This window comes from Moschus berezovskii, chromosome 10 (genome assembly GCF_049115385.1).
Source record: "Moschus berezovskii isolate FMDL1 chromosome 10, NW_MosBer_1.0, whole genome shotgun sequence".
Lineage (NCBI taxonomy): Eukaryota > Metazoa > Chordata > Mammalia > Artiodactyla > Moschidae > Moschus > Moschus berezovskii.
Window position 1 is genome coordinate 24126806 of NC_142469.1, and position 22647 is coordinate 24149452.

The following is a 22647-nucleotide window of genomic DNA, read 5'->3' on the forward strand; positions in this document are numbered from 1 at the left end:
ATACATAATCAAGTCATGTAATTGATTTGTTTGTCCTAGAGCCTCCCTGAATAAATCAACTAGTTTTGTTTTCTAACAACATCTACCTCTATTTAACCTCCCATTGGAAGGACTGATGCTAAAGCTGAAACCCCAATACTTTGGCCACCTCATGCGACGAGTTGACTCACTGGAAAAGAGTCTGATGCTGGGAAGGATTGGGGGCAGGAGGAGAAGGGGATGACAGAGAATGAGATGGCTGGATGGCATCACCGACTTGATGGACATGAGTTTGAGTGAATTCCGGGAGTTGGTGATGGACAGGGAGGCCTGGCGTGCTGTGATTCATGGGGTTGTGGAGAGTCAGACACAACTAAGCGACTGAACTGAACTGAACTGAATGCTTAGTTGCCTAGTTGTGTCCGACTCTTTGCGGCCCCGTGGACAGCAGTCCGCCAGGCCCCTCTGTCCATGGAATTCTCCAGGCAAGAATCCTGGAGTGGATGGTCATTCCCTTCTCCTGGGGATCTTCCCGACTTAGGTATCGAACCTGGGTCTCCCGCATTTTAAGTGTATTCTTTACCATCTGAGCCACCAGGGAAGCCCTTAACCTCCCATAGACAAAAGCAAAACACAAGTCCAGCAACCAACCTGAGACACCGAGTAGCTTCTGGAGTACAGTCAAGTAGCTTCTGGAGTACAATCAAGAAGTTGTACTACACATTTTTCTCTGGAACTGTTCACCCCTCCTTTACAAATCAGAACCAACAACTGCAAATCAACTCCATGTTTTTCACACCTGGCAGCTAATCACTAATACTCAGGTGATACTGTTATAAATCCATCCGCCTCTAAAGACTATACAAAATAACAGTATAGTCTGCTGTACACTGAAAGCACTCCAAAGAGAAACTGCTCTTTTTCTGAAGGATGTGGTCAATGTCTTCCTCCAATTATTGTAAGTATCATGAGGGCCAGGGCTACAGCCCTTGTTCCTTGATGGGTCTCTACAATACTTGCAAAAACTTGCTAAAAGAAATTTTTAATGAGCAAATGTAGATAACTGTTGTCAAGAAGAGTTTGAGAAAGATCTTATCTCTGTGACAAGGATAAACTAAATACCAACTCTTCTGGGTTCCAGTCTAAAATCTGACGCTTAATATATTCTTCAAGCCAAGGAAGATCTGGGGTATCAGTGAGATGAAATAGGCAGAAGCAGAGAAGAAAGGTCTGGATACAAGGGGACAGGTCACCAGCTGAGATTTACTCTAGAAATAAAACATTCTGAAGATAGTGGAGGATTGGGGGGCGAGTCAGGGTGATGAGCAGGGGGAACGTCTGTCTGCTTTATCCATCTGTGCTCAGGGCAGAAGATGCTGCTTTCAATTTGGAAGAATGCCTGGATGAACTGAAGGAAAGGGCAGTTCTTGAAGAATTCGGAGGCTGAGCCAGAAAAGACTAAGAGGTCAGAGTGTGATGGGCAGACTGGAGGGAGTGGAAGTCATCACCAGCAAGGCAAGGGGAAGCTGCGGGCTCTGAGGGGTTCAATGGCCAGCGTAGAGTTTTATGAACTCAGCTGTATGCTAGTCACCCAAGAGCCTGCAAGAATGCAGACAGGAATTAACAGCAGAGAAAAAAGCATTCTGGTTCCAAGTTCACCTGTACAGAGAACACAATAAAGGTGAAAAACTAGAGAAATTATAAAATTTCTCATAGAGAGCAGATAAAATAGGGATGGACTCAGAAGCTTCAAAGGAGAAAAGACAATAACACAGCAAGGTGAGTGAGTCAGTGTGTGATATGAGCTGCAGATCATTTACACGAAGGCTTGACTTGGGAGGGCTGGTCCTAGATGGATATTATCCGGAAGGCTGGTCTATCTGCTTAGAAAACGGGGATAGTAGAAACTAACACAAGCTTGTAAAGCAGCTATATGCCAACAAAAATTGCTGTTGCTGTTGGCTTAGTGGTAGATAATCTACCTGCCAATACAGGAGACGCAAGAGACATGGGTTCGATCCCTGGGTCAGGAAGATCCCCTGGAAGAAAAAAATGGCAATTCCCTCCAGTATTCTTAGCCCAGAGAATTCCATGGACAGAGGAGCCTGGTGGGTTACAGTCCATGGACCACAAAGAGTCGGACACGACTGAGCAACTGAGCACTCATACATGCTGTTGTTTAATCGTGAAGTCATGTCCAATTCGTTGTGACCCTATGGACTACAGCCTGCCAGGTTTCTCTGTCCATGGGACTTCTCAGGCAAGAATTCTGAAGTGGGTAGTCATTTCCTTCTTCAGGGAATCTTCCTGACCCAGGGATCGAACCTGCCTGGGAAGCTCCAATAAAAATTAATTAAAAAAAATTTAACTGAAAAAAAAAGAAAATGGGGATAGCAACATACTAAACCCAAAGGAGCATAAGGGTTAAATGTGACACATACAAAGCACTGGTCAGGGAGCTTGGCACATAATAAACATTCAATAAACGTTCACCATGATGACTGGACAATAAAACAGTATTTGTAGGACAAAGAAGGAGGCTGTGTTGCTTTATGCAAAGGTCACCAATGAAAGACAGAAGTAAAAGATCTCAATTCCACCCCAGCTCTGTTACTTTCTAGTTGTACAGTTTTAAGTCTATCTCTACATCATGGTGGTGGTTTAGTCACTAAATTGTGTCTGACTCTTGCAATACCATGGATGGCAGCCCACCAGGTTCCTCTGTCCATGGGATTTCCCAGGCAAGAATACTGGAGTGGGTTGCCCTTTCCCTCTCCAGAGGATCTTCCTGACCCAGGGATGGAACCCAAGTCTCCTGCATTGCAGGCAGATTCTTTACTGCTGAGCCACCAGGGAAGTCCTCTTCTAAGGATACTGCTGCTGTTGCTGCTAAGTCGCTGCAGTCGTGTCTGACTCTGTGTGACCCCACAGATGGCAGCCCACCAGGCTCCCCGGTCCCTGGGATTCTCCAGGCAAGAACACTGGAGTGGGTTGCCATTTCCTTCTCCAATGCATGAAAGTGAAAGTGAAGTTGCTCAGTCGTGTCCGACTCTTAGCGACCCCATGGACTGCAGCCTACCAGGCTCCTCCGTCCATGGGATGTTCCAGGCCAGAGTACTGGAGTGGGGTGCCGTTGCCTTCTCTGTCTACGGACACTGAGAAACATTAAATAACACAAAGTGTATAAAATTCATATCACAGCATTCTATAATTCATAACGGTCCTATAATAGAAGTTCAATAAACAGTAGTGAGTTCTACCATGTGCAGACAGTATCTATACTCATGGTTTAAAAAATTACATATTCATAAAAGCCAGTGGGGGAGATATAGGGCAGTCACAGGTCACAGGGAGAGGCAGATGTATATGCGTGTGTGTAATATATACCATGAATTTAGATATCATCTTCATATGTTGAAACTCACTGCTATTTACTGAGCTTCTAGTATAGGATCATTATGGACTATAAAATGCTGTAATAAGCATTTTATACACCTATGTTAATGTTCACAGTAGGCATTATTTAACAACTCTACCTCATGCAACGAGTTGACTCACTGGAAAAGACTCTGATGCTGGTAAGGATTGGGGGCGGGAGGAGAAGGGGACGACAGAGAATGAGATGGCTGGATGGCATCACCTACTCGATGGACATGAGTTTGAGTGAACTCCAGGAGTTGGTGATGGACAGGGAGGCCTGGCGTTCTGTGATTCATGGGGTCGCAAAGAGTCGGACACGACTGAGTGACTGAACTGAACTGATGATGAAGAAATGGACTTAAACATATGTACATTTCATACAGAAGAATAATGCTATGTATACTGGAAGCCAAGACAGAATGCAGGCAAGTAATCTTCTCACCCCATTTTCACATTGTGCTGGGCTTCTCAGAAAAAGCAGTCGTAAAACATCCTCCATGTGCTAATCTGAGAGCTCAAGGTCCAAATACCACCCTTAGCGCTATCAGTGTGGCTTTAAAAAAACTAAAAGCAAAAAAACATTGAGATACTGGAGTATGAGGTGTGTTTTAATGGGAACTCTGGTTAAGATCTTCTCTTGCAAACTGTTCTATTTGCTGAATATCCATAATGGATCCTGAATTCCTCTTCACTAATTAAGAAGTTTCTACTTCTTATATTATGAAGTTTGGCAAACACTTTCATAATTCACTTTGAATATACATTTTTTTTAAGGTCCTAGGCGAGTCCATAATATGTAAGTCACCTTCACCCTCTCAGGCTAAATACCACTACCACTTTTTATATTATATATATACTGATATATATATATATATATTTATATATGGACTTCCCAGGTGGCACAGTGGTAAAGAAGCCACCTGTAATGCAGGAGACACGGGTTCAATCCCTGAGTCAGGAAGATCCCTTGGAGAAGGAAATGAAAGGCAACCCACTCCAGTATTCTTGCCTGGGAAATCCCATAGACAGAAGAGCCTGGCAAGCTAGTCTCAGTTCAGTTTAGTTGCTCAGTCGTGTCAGACTCTTTGCGACCCCATGAATCGCAGCACGCCAGGCCTCCCTGCCCATCACTAACTCCCAGAGTCCACTCAAACCCATGTCCATCAAGTCGGTGATGCCATCCAACCATCTCATCCTCTGTCATCCCCTTCTCCTCCTGCCCTCAATCTTTCCCAGCATCAGGGTCTTTTCAAATGAGTCAGCTCTTCACATCAGGTGGCCAGAGTATTGGAGTGTCAGCTTCAGCATCAGTCCTTCCAATAAACACCCAGGACTGATCTCCTTTAGAATGGACTGGCTGGATCTCCTTGCAGTCCAAGGGACTCTCAAGAGTCTTCTCCAACAGTTCAAAAACATCAATTCTTCGACGCTCAGCTTTCTTTATAGTCTAACTCTCACATCCACACATACTGGAAAAACCATAGCCTTGACTAGACGGACCTTTGTTGGCAAAGTAATGTCTCTGCTTTATAATATGCTGTCTAGGTTGGTCATAACTTTCCTTCCAAGGAGCAAGCATCTTTTAATTTCATGGCTGCAATCACCACCTGCAGTGATTTTGGAGCCCAGAAAAATAAATTCAGCTACTGTTTCCCCATTCTATGCAATCACAAAAGAGTCAGACACAATTTAGCAACTAAACAACAAATATATATATGTATGTGTGTGTGTGTGTGTGTGTGTGTATATATATATATATATATATATATATATAATACTTTAGTTTAATTTCATACAACAGCCCTTACAGCATCATTAAGCATTTCAGATGCTTTTCTTTAGATTACCTCTAGTGGTATTATGGGAGAAGGCAATGGCACCCCACTCCAGTACTCTTGCCTGTAAAATCCCATGGATGGAGGAGCCTGGTGGGCTACAGTCCATGGGGTCACTAGGAGTCGGACACGACTGAGCGACTTCACTTTCACTTTTCACTTCATGCATTGGAGAAGGAAATGGCAACCCACTCCAGTGTTGTTGCCTGGAGAATCCCAGGGACGGGGGAGCCTGGTGGGCTGCCATTTATGGGGTCGCACAGAGTTGGACACGACTGAAGCGACTTTGCAGCAGCAGCAGCAGTGGTATTATGACTCTGTTCAGATTAGTATTCTAAATAGTGATACTATGTCCATAAGAAAGCAGTGTAAGTAAGGTAAAATAAGAGAAGGTACACATCCGAGGATTTTGCCTTCTTGCTGGACGAGCACAATGGGAAACAAGGGCATTGGGCTAAGAGATGAAACAACCTCTTTGGATTCACTTCCACTACACTGTCATGTGCAAGTTGTTTAACTTCTAAACATAGAAAATATCACTGCCTGCCAGGCCTAAACCCCAGAGTTGTGAAGTTCTTGGTAACCTTGTAAAGCAAAATACAAAGCCGGGGTTGTAGTCCCTGTCATTTGCTACTTTCTAGCCATTTGCATGCATGTGTGCTAAGTCACTTCAGTTATGTTCACCTCTTTGCGACCCCATGGACTGTAGCCCACCAGGCTCTTCTGCCCATGGCATTCTCCAGGCAAGAATACCGTAGTTGCCATTCCCTTCTCCAGGGGACCTTCCTGACCCAGGGGTCAAACTCACATCTCTTACATCTTCTGCACTGGCAGGTGGGTTCTTTACCACTAGTGCCACCTGGGAAGCCCTCGAGTACCATTTGGGTACTTTTTTAAAAAAGCAACAGCTATGAATACTTTACAAAGAGAGCCATTTTATGATAAACAAACAAACAAAAAAACAGTTTTCATATTTTGGCAATGAACACCAAAGAAAGATCATTTCTAGAGATGCTATATTAATTTTATAGCACATGAAAATCTTTTTAAAATTGTAAAAAATACATAAACTTTACTATAGCAACCGTTTCTAAGTATACATTCACTAGTGTACATGTCATTAGTGTTACATATATTCACATCCTTGTGCAACCAGCCTCCAGAACTTTCTCATCTTGAGAAACTGAAACTTTATCCATTAAACAATTCCCTGTCTCCTTACCACCTTCCCAACCCCTGGCAACCACCACCCTACTTTCTTTTTCCATGAATATAACTATTTTAGGAACTTCATAATCACCAGTATTTGTCTCATCCTGACTAGTTTATTTTACTTAGTATAATGTCCAAAAGGTTCAGCCATGTTGTCAGAATTTCCTTTCTTTTCAAGGGTGAATGATATTCCATTGTATGTATATATCACAGTTTATCTATTCACCCACCAGTGGATGTTTGGGTTGCTCCTACTCTCGGCCATTATAAACAGAGCTGCTATGAATATGGGTAAGCAAACATACATGAAATTCTTTAACAATACATGTTTGTGCCGAAGTTTTCATTTGATAAACAAAATGAAAAAAGACAAGCTTACTCCTTCAAATACTCTACTTCAAAAATCACAAATGTCTTGATGTGATCACACCTAACAATGAGAAACTGAATCCTCAGTGGATTAATGCATTTGACTTTCAAATTCTAATTAAATGTGACCACAAATAGAGTATTATATTGAGATTTTTTTTGATGAATTACAATATTCCATGGAGAAGAATAAATGACAAAAGTAAGATGCTTTAATACCAAAGTGCCTAACCAAAGTTAAGGAACATACTTACACCAAAACCACTTAATTTCTTTTGTTTTTCCTGTATGCTAAAACCTACATATTTGTAGCAATTTTACAAAAAATTTAAGCCATACTTCCAAATTTGTTAGAAATGCTCAAAAAGTGCTTAAAAATGAAAATCTTTTCTAATAATGTATGATAAAATTTGCATGTTCTATATAAAAAAAAGTATGAAGTAAGATTAAGTTTAGATTATCTAAGCCATTGCTTTAGGAGATATTCTGAGAATTCAATAAAAAGGCCTTAAGGGAACATGTAGTTTCAAATATTCTCATTGTACAAGCAGAAATATAAGCCCCCCCCAAATCATGAGTAACTTGTCCAAAACTATGTATAAAGCCATCCTCAGAATAATAAACTTGATTCCTTAATGTTACTGCTATTATTTTTGACAAAATAGTTAACTCTGGGTTGTTTGAGAAATACCTAGATCATTAAAGGGGTTGAGTATTATAGCAACAAACACAGGGGCTTAAATATCTGTATCTCTGTTTTTTATTCCTTCACCTATCCCTTATGGAGCAGATAAGATAAAGTGAAAAGGACTAAACATGAACCTGTTATTTTTAACATTTACACAGCACTAATAACAGTTTTTTACTGGTAAAGACTGGAATTGTTGCCTGAAGTCAGGCTTTCAATTACTTACCAGTATATGTTTATTTGGAATTGCTTTATCTATGTAAAGAATTTTTAAAAGCTGCACCTATATTTAGAATTTAAGAGCCAGGAGAGACCTCAGAGATTACCTAATTCAATTCAATATGCAGATGAAAAAAGTTGACTTGGTAAAGTGCCCGCTATACACACTCACAGGTAATTAGTGGCAGGTCCAGGACTAAAGCCTGAAGTCTAAACCCCAGTGCAGGGTCCTCTCCATCTCCGACACCACGTGCCCACCTCACTTGCACACACACCACAATGCTTATGTGCAGATGACGAAAAGACAGGAAGAATGGCACCCGGTTATAAATCTCTTGAGAATATTCTGTGCTACTAAATGATTTTATGGTTTGATTCCTTCATTAAATCGAGTCAACACCGATTGATTTAAGACTAACTTATGATAAAGATCATTCTTAAACTCTCCATAATTTAGTGTAACCCCTCAAACGCTCCATAATTTAGTGTAACCCCAAACCTTACTAATATTTATCAACCAGACTGTATTTGAAATTTCACTATCTGAAATTAAGCTAGATTAAGGGAGTCGTCGGAGAAGGCAATGGCAAGCCACTCCAGTACTCTTGCCTAGAAAATCCCATGGATGGAGGAACCTGGTAGGCAGCAGTCCATGGAGTCGCTAAGAGTCGGACACGACTGAGTGACTTCACTTTCACTTTTCACTTTCACACATTGGAGAAGGAAATGGCAACCCACTCCAGTGTTCTTGCCTGGAGAATCCCAGGGACGGGGGAGTCTGGTGGGGTCACACAGAGTCGGACACGACTGAAGTGACTTAGCAGCAGCAGCAGTAGCAAGGGAGTCATGTCAAGTCAACAAATGTATGGGCACTCCCTAGTGTTGGGGAGAAAAATACAAAGAAGGAAAATGATAAGTAATGATGAAGGTTAAAACAGTGCAAGAAAACAGAGTCTCAGAAGAAACTGCACAAGGAGGTACAGGAGCGACCGCTCAGGGCAATGGGGTCAGATGGAGCAATGAGCTGCGCTGGGTACCGGGGCTGAAAAGTCTCCACGTGGGAGGGAGACTGGGCCTGGTGAAGGGCATGTGGGAAGGGAACGAGGGAAAGGGGCAGTAAAGGCAAGGGCGGTGTGACAACGGACATCAAGTGCACCTGTTTCACTCAGGCGCGAGTTTTCCAGGTTGGCTCCAGCTGCAGGTCTGTGGGCAGGGACCAAGGTAGACAGGGAGAGCTGGAAACTGGGTTTTGAGAGGCTAAGTATTTCTTCCTCCCCTCTCTTCTCTAAAAGTCAAGATCCATATGATTTTTTAACATATATATTGTAATACATTCTCATTCTAAGGGAAAATGAAACAATGGCACCTTAATTGAACAGGAAAAAATGTCCTAATAAGGAAAAAAGAAAAAAGAGCCATCTCAACATGAGAAAAGACAGATTCTGCTACCCAACTCTTCTTTATGTGACCACAAATGTCTAATTTGAAATAATAAGTGACTCAATAAATCAAAGATAATACTTGGTTAACATTAAATCATTCACCAATGACATTATCACAGGACTTAAGAAAAAAACAAAACACTGAATTTTAAAAGGATGACTAACTTCCTGTGACTCTTAAGATCACAAAAGCACTCACTGATACAATTATTGATGTAATTCTTAAAATCTTGTTTCCCAAAGCCAAAGAATCTAACTGTGTAAAACTGTGTCCTGATGCCAGATTTAGAGCATGCATTGTTTTCCCCTCCTGGCATTCCATCTGTGATTGGATACTTTGGGAGAATGGACGAGAGCATCAGACATTAGAGTCCAGGACCAAACAAACAAACAAAGCGGCATGGACTTTCTGGAGACTGCAGAGAGGCTGTGAAAGAAAGGTAAGAGAAGACTTCATTGAAAACACGGTCTAAGGGAGATGCCACGTGAAGATGAACATGTATTTGTCTTTTACTGCCTAGAACTTAGAATATCTTTTCTCAGAGAAACACTGAAAATGATGAGTTCCCACGCTAATCCAAACAGAAAACCTATTTTAGATAATGACATAGATTTAAAAAAACAACTATTCACTAACTATGACAAATAACAAGATCAATGCAACAATGCTGTGCTATGCTCAATCGTGCCCAACTCTTTGCGGCCCCATGGACCGTAGCCCGCCAGGCTCCTCTGCCCATAGAATTTTCCGGGCAAGAATACTGGAGTGGGGTGCTGTTTCCTTCTCCAGGGGGATCTTCCTGACCCAGGGATCAAACCCTCATTGTCTCTTGCTTCTCCTGCATTGGCAGGCGGATTCTTTACCAATAACGCCACCTGGGAGGCCCCAGTGTAACTGAATAGCCTATTTAAGACCCATGTGCCTCTGGGGTCCAGGAAACTTTGGAACAGACACTTGCCTATCTGAGCTGAGTTAAACACCCCTTTCCGTGAGCCCTCAAGTTTCAGCACACCAATCTGACTCACTGGCCCTTAAACTCATTCCTAGCTTCCGTGGACTTTTAGTTTTGACATCCATTTTCAGTCGACCTAATAAACACTCTCCAACAGCAGCATCACATCAATATCACATGGTGAAACAGCTTAAATACTCTAAAGACATAGCCATACACTCCTCTCACGACTCAAGACTGCCAGGCAAGTGGAAGTGGAGACAAGGAGAGGAGTTTCCTGACCTTCCACAGGCTCCAGCGAGCCTGACCCTGACTCTGACCACACTGCTTTGAGACCATGACAGCAAGGAAGGTTGAATGGCCGTCATCCCCCGGACTTCACAAGCTGCCTGGGGCAGTGAGCACTGGTCCTCATTCTCTCCCAGAGTCCAGAACAGTGCCAGCACATGGCAAGTGATGAGATAAGGAAAGTTTATACAAGCCTCGCTTCCAGATTTCATCATCACCCCACAAGAGTCCTCCACCCTCTTGGACCACACATCCTCTTCTCCCATCTGACCCTCCAAAGTGAGGGGAAGGTCAGATAGACCGGCCTTTCACACTTTAATCTCAGCTCCTACTCATCTACCTACTCTGATCTCAACTCCCAAGTAGACAACTCATTTTTCACCCAACTATAGTGTGCTATATTAGTGAACACAGAGAAGTGCCCCGCCCAGCACACATATAATGTGCAAACATATTCCATGAACAATGGCTGTTTACCAACAAACACGTGGTCAAAAAGAAACATGGTACCTTGAGAGACAACTGGCCTTAGAGTGGACATGCTGGTTATTAACTTTCTAAGATGTTTCTTTGTAAATGTCAGTTACACAAAATGCTACTAATAAGTAATTACTAAAATAATAAATGCAATAGAAAATAGACAATTAGGGTATTTGTAAGTCAGGGATATTGACTCATCAGTTTTGAAATCGTACATACAATTTTTCTTGAGTAGATATACACTTTGAGCTTAGGATCCCAGTCCAATGATTTTAATGTATTCATAAAGTGAAAGAACATAAGGAAAACACCACAGTGACATCAGAATACCTATTCTCATGTCACCAACTGGTATTATGAAAGTCCTCTATCAGTCTATGCTGCTGCTGCTAAGTCACTTCAGTCGTGTCCGACTCTGTGTGACCCCATAGAAGGCAGCCCATCAGGCTCCCCCGTCCCTGGGATTCTCCAGGCAAGAACACTGGAGTGGGTTGCCATTTCCTTCTCCAATGTGTGAAAGTGAAAAGGGAAAGTGAAGTCGCTCAGTCATGTCTGACTCGTAGCGACCGCATGGACTGCAGCCTACCAGGCTCCTCCGTCCATGGGATTTTCTAGGCAAGAGTACTGGAGTGGCTTGCCGTTGCCTTCTCCTCTATCAGTCTATACTTTCCTTTATATTATAAACTAGGACTCACTTGTTCAAAATATCTAAAAATACAGAGAAAAATTATTTTTGCAGGTTTTCTAAGAGTACAGCTCTTTCACAGTTTCAATTCCAAGGCACACACTGTTAATTACATGGGGAAAATAACATTTTGCATGTTCATACACTGCGGGACATAGTCTGCATTTGCTAGATATGTGTCTTTGAAAAGCCCGGTTTTTATGCATTGCTTTGGACGTGTGTTATTAAATACTATCATTTAATACAACAGCAAAAATTTTTATTTTTCCAGACATCGCCCTAGGGCAAAAATCTTTGGAATCATCAAACGTACTCCCCAAGTGTGTGACTATTCCTGTTAGACTGCCCAAAGTAGAGTTAGGCAGAAACCCTGACACTAACCTTACACTTAGGCAGACACCTCAGGGGAGAGAACTATTTAATGAACTGATAGAACAGAAAGCAAGAAGCCCACAGCTACCGCGTGGGGCTGAAAGCACTCCAGCGCAGGCAGCCTTGTTCATCTCTTCCTCTCCCTGGAGGATCTGCATTCTTTCACCGCACTCACCACCATTTCTCAAGACCTCCTTTCTCTCTGCCCACTTTTATCTTACCCTCCTTCCAAATTCATCAACTTTTTCTTCAGCCTCATCTCCTAAGCTACTTTTCTACTTTGAAACTCCTTCACCCAGATATTCATGAAATTATAGGAAGGAGGGCCTCTTGGAATCAGTCGTGTGAATCAGTCAAAGACAGGAGAGCACAGAAGCGGGGGTGTGGCGACAGGGCGAGAAGAAATGGAGCAGCACTAGGTTCAGACCAGCTCTTCTGCCTGAGTTTGAAACAGTCCTCCTTACAGAGCAGCAGGGCAGAGCAGACTATATCCCACTAAGCCTCTAAGTTGGTTAAGAAATACCATCTACCTACACTAGGTAGCTCATTACAGAAAGCAAGGAAGCAGTCTCAGGTTTCGTAAGTGGATAGCCAGAGCATGGGCAAATACCTTCCCTCTGACCTGCTAGTGAGAGGTCACTTCTTTCTGGTAGCTACTCTCATTTCTCAGGCTTGGTCCACAATAATATATCATTTTATTTGCCCTTCACAGGCCAGTGGAAAACTTTCACATGAAGCAACTGCATGAAATTTCCCACTTTATTTGTGATTTTTTTTTTATATATCAGCATCACTAGGAAGGAACTAACCATGACAGAAAGGTACATACTACCTTTGCTCTCAATGGTTCTGAAACTGAGCTTTCCCAAAGGTGGGAAAGCTCTGAGGGAGGGAAGACAGACAGGCATGAGAAGTCCTGGGTGTGGCAGGACCTGGAGATTGCAGGACCTTGACAATGTCTGGAGTCTGAAATATGCAAAGTGCAATTATCTGCCAACCAGTTTGCCTGATGTTCAGCTCTGTACAATTGTGTAATGGGAAACCCTGATGCAACGTTTAAATAACCAAAATCACAGAGATGAAGGAAATGATACATCTCGCCCAGTTTTTGTAGGTACTGCAAAACCTCAATGGACACTACACAGAAGGGACACTTTAAAAATGAATGACTCCATTAAAAACTGCTTTTTAACCATTTTCAAGTGAAACAGCTAATTAAATCGCTTACTTCTCACTGTCAAACTTAACATCTTCTGAAAAAGAACTTCGTTGAAGAAGTTAAAACTGAGACAATGCCAAAGAATCATTTTGTTTCCCACAGAAATAATTTCAGAATACGTTTTTTTTTCCACAACATATATTCATGTATTCATGCTGCAACCACTGCCTCTAACAACAGACACCAAACTATACAACAGACACCAAACTACAGGAATATATTTCCATTTCCAGGGAAGAGAGGCAAGATGGTAACATGTCATGTAAACCTCTTCCACTGTTGCCATGCACGGCAATACTGCAAAAGGACTGGCAAATGAGAAATCATAAGATCCTTCCTAAAATCCTGTTGGCCTCGTTTATTATTTCAAAAATTTGTAAACGCTTTAAACCCAAAAGTAACTGAAGCAAATAAAGAAAATAAATGGTAAAGTATAACAACTGCCTCCCCTTAGGCAGCAAAGCCGCCTAGCTCAGCTGAGGATACCTGTCAAACTGAGACCGCGAAAAGAGAAAAGTTGGCCAATTTAAGAAAATGGTACTCATGCAGGCTTCTGGGACCACCTCTAGGTGCTGCTGTAGAGACCACCCCCATCCTACAGATTCCCCATTTTCTCTGGGTTGTTTTAGCTTTCCCCCCTCCCCCTGACCGCACTGCACTGCGCAAAGCCATCGCAGACAATCACTTGGAACCTCCGTGCGGATGAAAAAGCCTCAGAAACTAACCCCCTCCCAGGTTCAAGGAGCCGAACAATGGCTTCCGACTTTGCCTTCCAAACGATGTTGCGGATCGACGAGCCAGACAAGAAAATTACGGGCAGGTGTGGCAAGGCAACCAGGAGCCCCCAAAGGCCAGCGACCCCCCACCCCCACCCCGGGGCCCTGGTCCCCTCCCCCGGGCCCCATCGCGGAATGTTCCTAAAGGTTACAGCAGACCCCGGGGCCGGAGAGAACGGCCAGAGCCCGGCAGGTGCGCAGCCACAGGGCGGGGCGGGCCTGCGCCAGGCTCCAGCTGCGGTCGCAGCGCCTGCATCCGAGAGACCTGACGAGACCGGCTAGAAGGAGCTCAGGAGGGGGACCCGCGGGCGCCGGGGGAGGGGAGCGCCTTAACGTTCGGATCCGCTTAGGCAGCGCCCGCCCGCCCGCCGCTCCTCGGAGCCGCAGCACCCCAACAGCCGCCGGGCGGGGGGCGGTCGGGGCCGGGGCCGGAGCGCCCCCGGGGAGGACGGCGAGGATGGCGAGGCGGCGGCTCTACCTGTGATGGACCAGGTCCAGCGGTAGAACTCCACGGTGTCGTTGAGCGCCGTGGACACCGCGTTCAGGACGCTGCCCGGCTCCGAGTCCAGGAGCCCCATCCCGGCCGAGAGCGGGCGCAGGCGGCGACGCGAGGAGGACGCGGAGCCCCCGCGGGAGGGCTGGCCTCGGCGGCGGCGGCGGCCGGGGGACCCTCTTCCCCCGCGAGTCCCCCCGTCTAACGGCGGCGGCGGCGCCGCAGCTGCGTCCTCGCCTCCTCCTCGGGGCGCCGCGGCGGCGGGGAGCCGCGCGGAGGGCAAGGGACCGTCGAGGCTCCGGGAGGAGGAGTAGGGAAGGAGAAGCGGGAGGAGGAAGCAACGGAGGAGATGCCGCCGCGCGCGCCGGGCGCTGCACCAGTCTGCCGCCGCGCGCCGCCGCCGCCGCTCCAGTCTCCTCGGCCGCCGTCACGTGGCCGCGCCGGGCGGAGGGGCCGGCGCGCCCCTCCCCCCGCCCGCGCGCGCGCACGCGGGGACCCGGCCGGGGATGCTGCGGCGGGGGCGGCGGCCGCGCAGGCGCCTCGGGAGCTGCTCCGGCCGCCGCGGCCCGGGAGCCCCGCACGGCGGCTTCCCCGCGCCCTCTCCTCCCGGGTCACCCGCCCCGCCGCATCCCCAGCCCCTTCCCCGCCTCCCTCTCCCTCTAGGCCGCTGCGGAGAAGTCCTCCGCCTGCCCACAGCTGACCTCGCATCCGCCCGGGATGCATCTTAGGAAACTGGACAGGGAAGGATGGGCGTCTTGTGGGCAAGGCTGAGATAGGCGACGTGCTTTGGTCCTTACCTGTCAATCATTTCGCTGTCCCTTGGGTTTTGTTTTTTGGTGGTTGGTTTGTTTCACCTCCGCCTGCACAGATGTCACCACGATAAGGGAGATGCTGAAGTTATCCTTCTAAATAAGTAAAAGGATATTTGTCTTCTGAGCTACGGTGATGGAGAATGGACTTTGGGGAGCTAATCATTAACAAGTTAACAAATAATTTGAATAAATGCTTGCGTTTATTGTTCCGTAGAGTCTTTTAATATTCAGGGAGTAATCAAAGCAGTGTAATTGTTCAATGAGATTATAATAATTAAACGAGGTCATTAGGAGAAGAAAGAGGGCCTAGAGAAGCCTTACAGTTAGAGAAGTCTGCTCAGACCTGAAGGAGTTGTGGTGAATCTGAAAGGATGATTACTCAGAAGACAAAAGACAATCTAGGCAAAAGAGGGAAGAGTTGTTTGTTTATTTATTGTTTAGATAAGAAGATAGGCAACAAGATAATCTTACCCTTGAAAAGTGAACCTCTAAAAAGTAGCAAAGCTACACTATACTTAGTTCAGAATTAGCTTCTAACCTCAAACAAGACCTTTGAGAACAGTCCAATAACCTTTTCACCTACTTGATATTTAAGCATGTCACCTACTTTTTGTGTAACCTTTTCACCAATTGTTGGATGCTCCGGTTAAAGGCCATTGATTCATCAATAAATACAGGCCTTTGAGTGCAGTGTTAATTTCTTGTGCTCTTTGACAGTGTTAAAATAATCTGAATACTATCTTTTGTCATAATTATTTGTTTTCCAATTGACCTGTTATATGAACTTTGATTTTATTTTATATTGGAAGCATCCTGGAGGATAAGAATTATTTTGGGTTCGTTTTCAAAGAGCCAACCCAGTGCTATAAATAATAATAAGTATTTATGATGATGTCAAAATGATAATATATTTTTTCAGAACATAAAAAGAACTGTAAGTGGCAGACATTTTAAGGAGAGAAGAGATAACTAAAAGTAACTGATTTATTGTATCACACAAGCAACCATAATCTTCATTAAATGCTCCCTTTTTTTGGAACTGAACCAAACAAAATGTAATTTATCAAAAACCAGATTAAAGGTTTTTGTATTGAAATTATGGTTTCTCAAGTCTCAACCTAAATTTATGTGTATCTGTCCGATTCTAGAAGCTATATACTATGTATAAAACAGCCTGTCAAGTTTGAAGAGTGGATTGTTCTTTTAGTTGCTAAGTCCCATCTGACTCTTGTGTGACCCTGTGGACTGTCACCCATCAGGCTCCTCTGTCCATGGGATTTCCCAGGCAAGAATACTGGAGTGGATAAGAGGAGATAATGATCAACAATTTACTCTTCTATTTTGATGGTCTGGCAAGGTTCAGATTACTTTGAATTTCATCTAGAAAATTGACTACTATTTCTGCATTGTGAGATCCTGAATACTTTCTATGGAGAACAGATCCCTCCCCGCTTTTCCTTTCACATTTTCAAAATCTCAGCATCTCTGCTTGTTTAATACAGTATCCAATTCTTAAAACCATTTCAGATGGTATTTCCCCAGCCTCTTTTTTATAGTGAGGCCAACTTAAGTGCTTCTATTCACTAGGGGGCGCCTGTCACATACACGAAAATCCTAGACAAATGATGACAGATATGTCAGACAGGACACTTGCACCACCTCCATGACCTACCTGGTAGAGTAGTATGTTTGTTTGCATTTATGGGCTATCCAGGGAGAAGGCAATGGCAGCCCACTCCAATACTCTTGCCTGGAGAATCCCATGGATGGAGGAGCCTGGTAGGCTGCAGTCCACGGGGTCGTTAAGAGTCGGACACGACTGAGCAACTTCACTTTCACTTTTCACTTTCACTTTTCACTTTCATGCATTGGAGAAGGAAATGGCAACCCACTCCAGGGTTCTTGCCTGGAGAATCCCAGGGATGGGGGAGCCTGGTGGGCTGCCATCTATGGGGTCGCATAGAGTCGGACACGACTGAAGCCACTTAGCAGCAGCAGCAGCATGGGCTATCCAAACATACACCAAGAACCAGAGCCCTAGAACTTACCTGCCCTGACCTATCACCCAGCATGGAGACTGACAGGCCAGTCCCCAATTCACAAGGTGTGTACAAACACCACTGGCTGACAAAACCCAAAGTCTACCTACTCTATTTGTGCAACAGAAGGTGACTTGCATGTCCACTCAGCTACAGTGGCAGCCATCTAACCAAGATCTTGGTTATGTCAGATCTTGGCATTATGTCAGAACAAAATCAAATACAAGCGTCCATGGTTGGTATCTGCAAAATTTTGAGTACTGGGAATGAATATAAATACAACACAGTTACCTACAAAAACTAAAGGAGAGGATATGATTATAATAAGATCATTTTACATAAAATAGCAAAATACATTTTAAATGTCTTCCAGCCCATATAGAGTTAAGAACGTAAATCAAGCTATCCATTTTTTTCCCCTAATGTTTCTATGTTTCCATGTTGTCAGTATTGTCAGCAACCTGTGCTTTCAAAGAAAACAGAACCTAAAAATCTGTTGAGTCAGGAGTGAAAGGAAGTCTGATTAAGAGCAATAGAGAGACCCTGAATCTTACAGAAGTAAATATTGCCAAGTGGATCATACTCACAGAAAATGAAGAAAATCGATGGTAATAGTAATTGCTGTCTATTCTAGTTTTCTGTTAATTCCACTGGCCATTCCACCCCTACTCCATAAAGGTAAAAAAGTATGTAGTATCCATTACACCATGAAAGAAAGTGAAAGTGAAAGTTGCTCAGCTGTGTCCAACTCTTTGTGACCTCATGGGCTATTCAGTCCATGAAATTCTCCAGGCCAGAATACTGGAGCGGGTAGCCTTTCCCTTCTCCAGGGGAACTTCCCAACCCAGGGATCAAACCCAGGTCTCCCATATTGTAGGCGAATTCTTTACCAGCTGAGCCACATGTATTCTTAGCTAGTTTGGAATTACAATCTTTGCCTTAAGGCACATTTCATTAAAAGGTTTTTAGGATGTTTACTTTTTTGTTACCTTGTATATAATTATTTTTATTATATGAAGTAGATATTGATTCTCCTGATAATTCTTGTGTATTGAAAAAATTACAAATAAAACAGTAAAGTGAAAATCCCTCACAATCTCATCTCTCTTGTTTTTCCAGATTTTTACACACCTATTGGAGAAGGAAGTGGCAACCCACTCCAGTATTCTTGCCTAGAGAATCCCATGGACAGAGGAGCCTGGTGGGCTGCTGTCCATAGGGTCGCACAGAGTCGGACACAACTGAAGCGACTTAGCATTCATGCATTACACGTCTATGAAGCTCTTTTCTCTTTACACAGATGTTTATTTATTTTAATGCTATTCTATAATCTCCTTTCTAAAATTAGAAATCTATTTCTTAACCATAGATTGGAGCACTTTTCAATGTAAAAATACTGACCACATAATATTCCATTATATGGATATACCACAATTTATTTAGTCTCTGCAGTTTAGATTGTTTCCTAGCAATTTAACTATTAGTACCCCAGTATGCACAATTTTTTGAACTTATCTAACTATATTCTTAGCATAAATTTCTACAAGGGAAATTTCTGGGTCAGGGAGCTTTAATTTAAAATTTTGGGTATCTGATTAACCTCCAGAAGTATATCAGTTCATAATTCCACCAAAATTATGAAAGTGTGCTCATTTCTCTACACCCCATTATTCTTGCTGAATTGAGTTGTGTTTTATAATCATTACCAATCAGATAGGCTGATAATGATATTTACTATTGCTTAACAGTTAATCCGGAGAAGGCAATGGCAAGCCACTCCAGTACTCTTGCCTAGAAAAATCCCATGGATGGAGGAGCCTGGTAGGCTGCAGTCCGTGGGGTCGCTAGGGGTCGGACATGACTGAGCGACTTCACTTTCACTTTTCACTTTCACACATTGGAGAAGGAAATAGAAACCCACTCCAGTGTTCTTGCCTGGAGAATCCCAGGGACGGGGGAGCCTGGTGGGCTTCCGTCTATGGGGTCGCACAGAGTCGGACACGACTGAAGTGACTTAGCAGCAGCAGCAACAGTTAATCATGTTTATTGGCATTTAAGCTTCTTTCTTTTGAGAATTGTCTACTGGTATTCATTGCACACTTTCTATTAGTTTCATCTATTTTTTTTACCGATTTATAAGAGATTTTATGTCATAGAGTTATTGCTCTGTGTGTGTGTGCTAAGTTGCTTCAGTCATGTCCTCTTCTTTGTGATGCCACGGACTGTAGCCCTAACAGTTTGCATATATGTTGCAAATGTATTTTCCCAGTTTATTTATATTTTACTGGATTTATTATAATAATTTTTTATGTTTGTCTCTTTTTTGTTTTTTCTTTTTTTTTGGTGGCCAGACCACTCAGCATGTGGGATCTTAGTTCCATTTAAAATACGATGCTCAAAAAAATAAGTACCAAGAAAAGAATCTTTGAAGAAAGAGTTAAATGCAATTAGAGAGTCATAAACGCAAATGCCTTGGTTAACTCTGATTTCTCCTCAATCTAGAATCACATGTTTCTACTTTTTAATTATGTGTTTGGCTGCACCAGGTCTTAGTTGCAGCATGCAGGTTCTTTTTGTTGATCATGGGGAATCTTTTAGTTGTGGCATGCAGGATCTAGTTTCGCAACCAGGGATCAAACCCACACCTCCTGCAGTGGAAGCTTGGAGTCTTAACCACTGGACCTCCAGGGAAGTCCCTATAATAATTTTTAACTGCACATATTGGAGGCTGGGAATAAAGGATAAGTTAGGCTCACTCAAGGCTGTATATTATCACCCTGCTTATTTAACATATGCAGAGCACATAATCATGAGAAATGCTGGACTGGAAGAAGCACAAGCTGAAATCAAGATTGCTGGGAGAAATATCAATAACCTGAGATATGCAGATGACACCACCCTTATGGCAGAAAGTGAAGAACTAAAGAGCCTCTTGATGAAAATGAAAGAGGAGAATGAAAAAGTTGGCTTGAAGCTCAACATTCAGAAAACTAAGATCATGACATCCAGTCCCATCACTTCATGGCAAATAGATGGGGAAACAGTGGAAACAGTAGCTGACTTTATTTTGGGGGGCTCCAAAATCACTGCATTTCTTTTCCATGAGGATGGTCTTGGTCCCTGTCTCCTGTACAATGTCACGAACCTCCGTCCAGAGTTCATCAGGCACTCTATCAGATCTAGTCCCTTAAATCTATTTCTTACTTCCACTGTATAATCATAAGGGATTTGATTTAGGTCATACCTGAATGGTCTAGTGGTTTTCCCTACTTTCTTCAATTTAAGTCTGAATTTGGCAATAAGGAGTTCATGATCTGAGCCACAGTCAGCTCCTGGTCTTCTTTTTGCTAACTGTATACAGCTTCTCCATCTTTGGCTGCAAAGAATATAATCAATCTGATTTCGGTGTTGACCATCTGGTGATGTCCATGTGTAGAGTCTTCTCTTGTGTTGTTGGAAGAGGGTGTTTGCTATGACCAGTGCGTTCTCTTGGCAAAACTCTATTAGCCTTTGCCCTGCTTCATTTCGTGCTCCAAGGCCAAATATGCCTGTTACTCCAGGTGTTTCTTGACTTCCTACTTTTGCATTCCAGTCCCCTATAATGAAAAGGACATCTTTTTTGGGTGTTGGTTCTAAAAGGTCTTGTAGGTCTTCATAGAACTGTTCAACTTCGGCTTCTTCAGCATTACTGGTTGGGGCATAGACTTGGATTATTGTGATATTGAATGGTTTGCCTTGGAAACAAACAGAAATCATTATGTCGTTTTTAAGACTGCATCCAGGTACTGCATTTCGGACTCTTTTGTTGACCATGATGGCTACTCCATTTCTTCTAAGCGATTCCTGCCCACAGTAATAGATATAATGGTCATCTGAGTTAAATTCACCCATTCCAGTCCGTTTTAGTTCACTGATTCCTAGAATGTTGACGTTCACTTTTGCCATCTCCTGTTTGACCACTTCCAATTTGCCTTGATTCATGGACCTAACATTCCAGGTTCTTATGCAATATTGCTCTTTACAGCATCGGACCTTGCTTCTAGCATCAGTCACATCCACAACTGGGTATTTGTTTTTCTTTGACTCCATCCCTTCATTCTTTCTGGAGTTAGAAAGTTATGACCAGCCTAGATAGCATATTAAAAAGCAGAGACGTTACTTTGCCAACCAAGGTCCATCTAGTCAAGGCTATGGTTTTTCCCGTGGTCATGTATGGATGTGAGAGTTGGACTGTGAAGAAAGTTGATCGCCGAAGAATTGATGCTTTTGAACTGTGGTGTTGGAGAAGACTCTTGAGAGTCCCTTGGACTGCAAGAAGATCCAGCCAGTCCATCCTAAAGGAGATGAGTCCTGGGTGTTCATTGGAAGGACTGATGTTGAAGCTGAAACTCCAATACTTTGGCCACCTGATGCAAAGAACTGACTCATTGGAAAAGACTTGATGCTGGGAAAGATTGAGGGCAGGTGGATAAGGGGACGACAGAGGATGAGATGGTTGGATGGCATCACCAACTCAATGGATGTGAGTTTGGGTAAACTCTGGGAGTTGGTGATGGACAGGGAGGCCTGGTGTGCTGCGGTTCATGGGGTTGCAAAAAGTTGGACATGACTGAGCGACTGAACTGAAATGAACTGAACTGAAGCTCACTCATCACCACCTTCACCAGAATTATGAATCAGAATGGTCTTTTTCAAACTGTGTAAGTTCTGGAAATTCTGATCTACACTTCCAGGAGCAAACAGTACTCCCTTCCCAAGAATCTCAGCTCCAAACATCTTGCACTGAATATTCATTATTTTGAGATCCCCAGTATGTACACCCAGTCTAAACTCTTTCATAGATCAGTGCTACTGGTCCTATCTCTCTTCACATAGCTATACTTCAAGGTCATATTGTGTATTCAGGGACGCAGTGATGAGTGCCAAACCACAGTATTGATCCCAGTTCTTCCTGGCTTGGTTATAATCCAGAAAGATTCTATCACTCTCAACTGAGTATTTCTAGGTTTACAGTTCTTTCATTTACTACATCCTATAATATCACCATCTTCACCAATGATATAGACCTTAACCATGAAATCTGATCATAAATGGAAAGTGTTAAGGAGAACACTTCTTCACCTTGCTCTTACCTTCCCATTACTGACAGTCAGTCTGGTTTCATCATAGCAGAAGACAAAAGAGACCCCTGAGAGAAAACCAATTCACGTGATAGATAAAGAGACTGGCTGAATTTCAAGGACTTAGTATTGAAAATCTGACTCTTGATTCCAGGCCAGCATTTAGCTGCCTGCAGAAGCCATCTTTCACCAGTCATCTTGATATTTATTCTGGGGATGCCTTCAGGAAAATGGCCATATGTGATT

General features: G+C 43.4%; 1 protein-coding gene across 1 annotated transcript in view; it reads right to left on the reverse strand.

Moving 5' to 3' along the window:
- Positions 1-14835, reverse strand: part of ELOVL4 (ELOVL fatty acid elongase 4) — a 42508-nt gene extending 27673 nt beyond the window's left edge. Inside the window, exon 1 of the mRNA XM_055433611.2 lies at positions 14416-14835. Within this exon, the coding sequence (XP_055289586.1) occupies positions 14416-14515 (100 nt within the window). The 5' untranslated portion in view covers positions 14516-14835. The remainder of the gene's footprint in view (positions 1-14415) is intronic.
- Positions 14836-22647: the final 7812 nt, after the last annotated feature.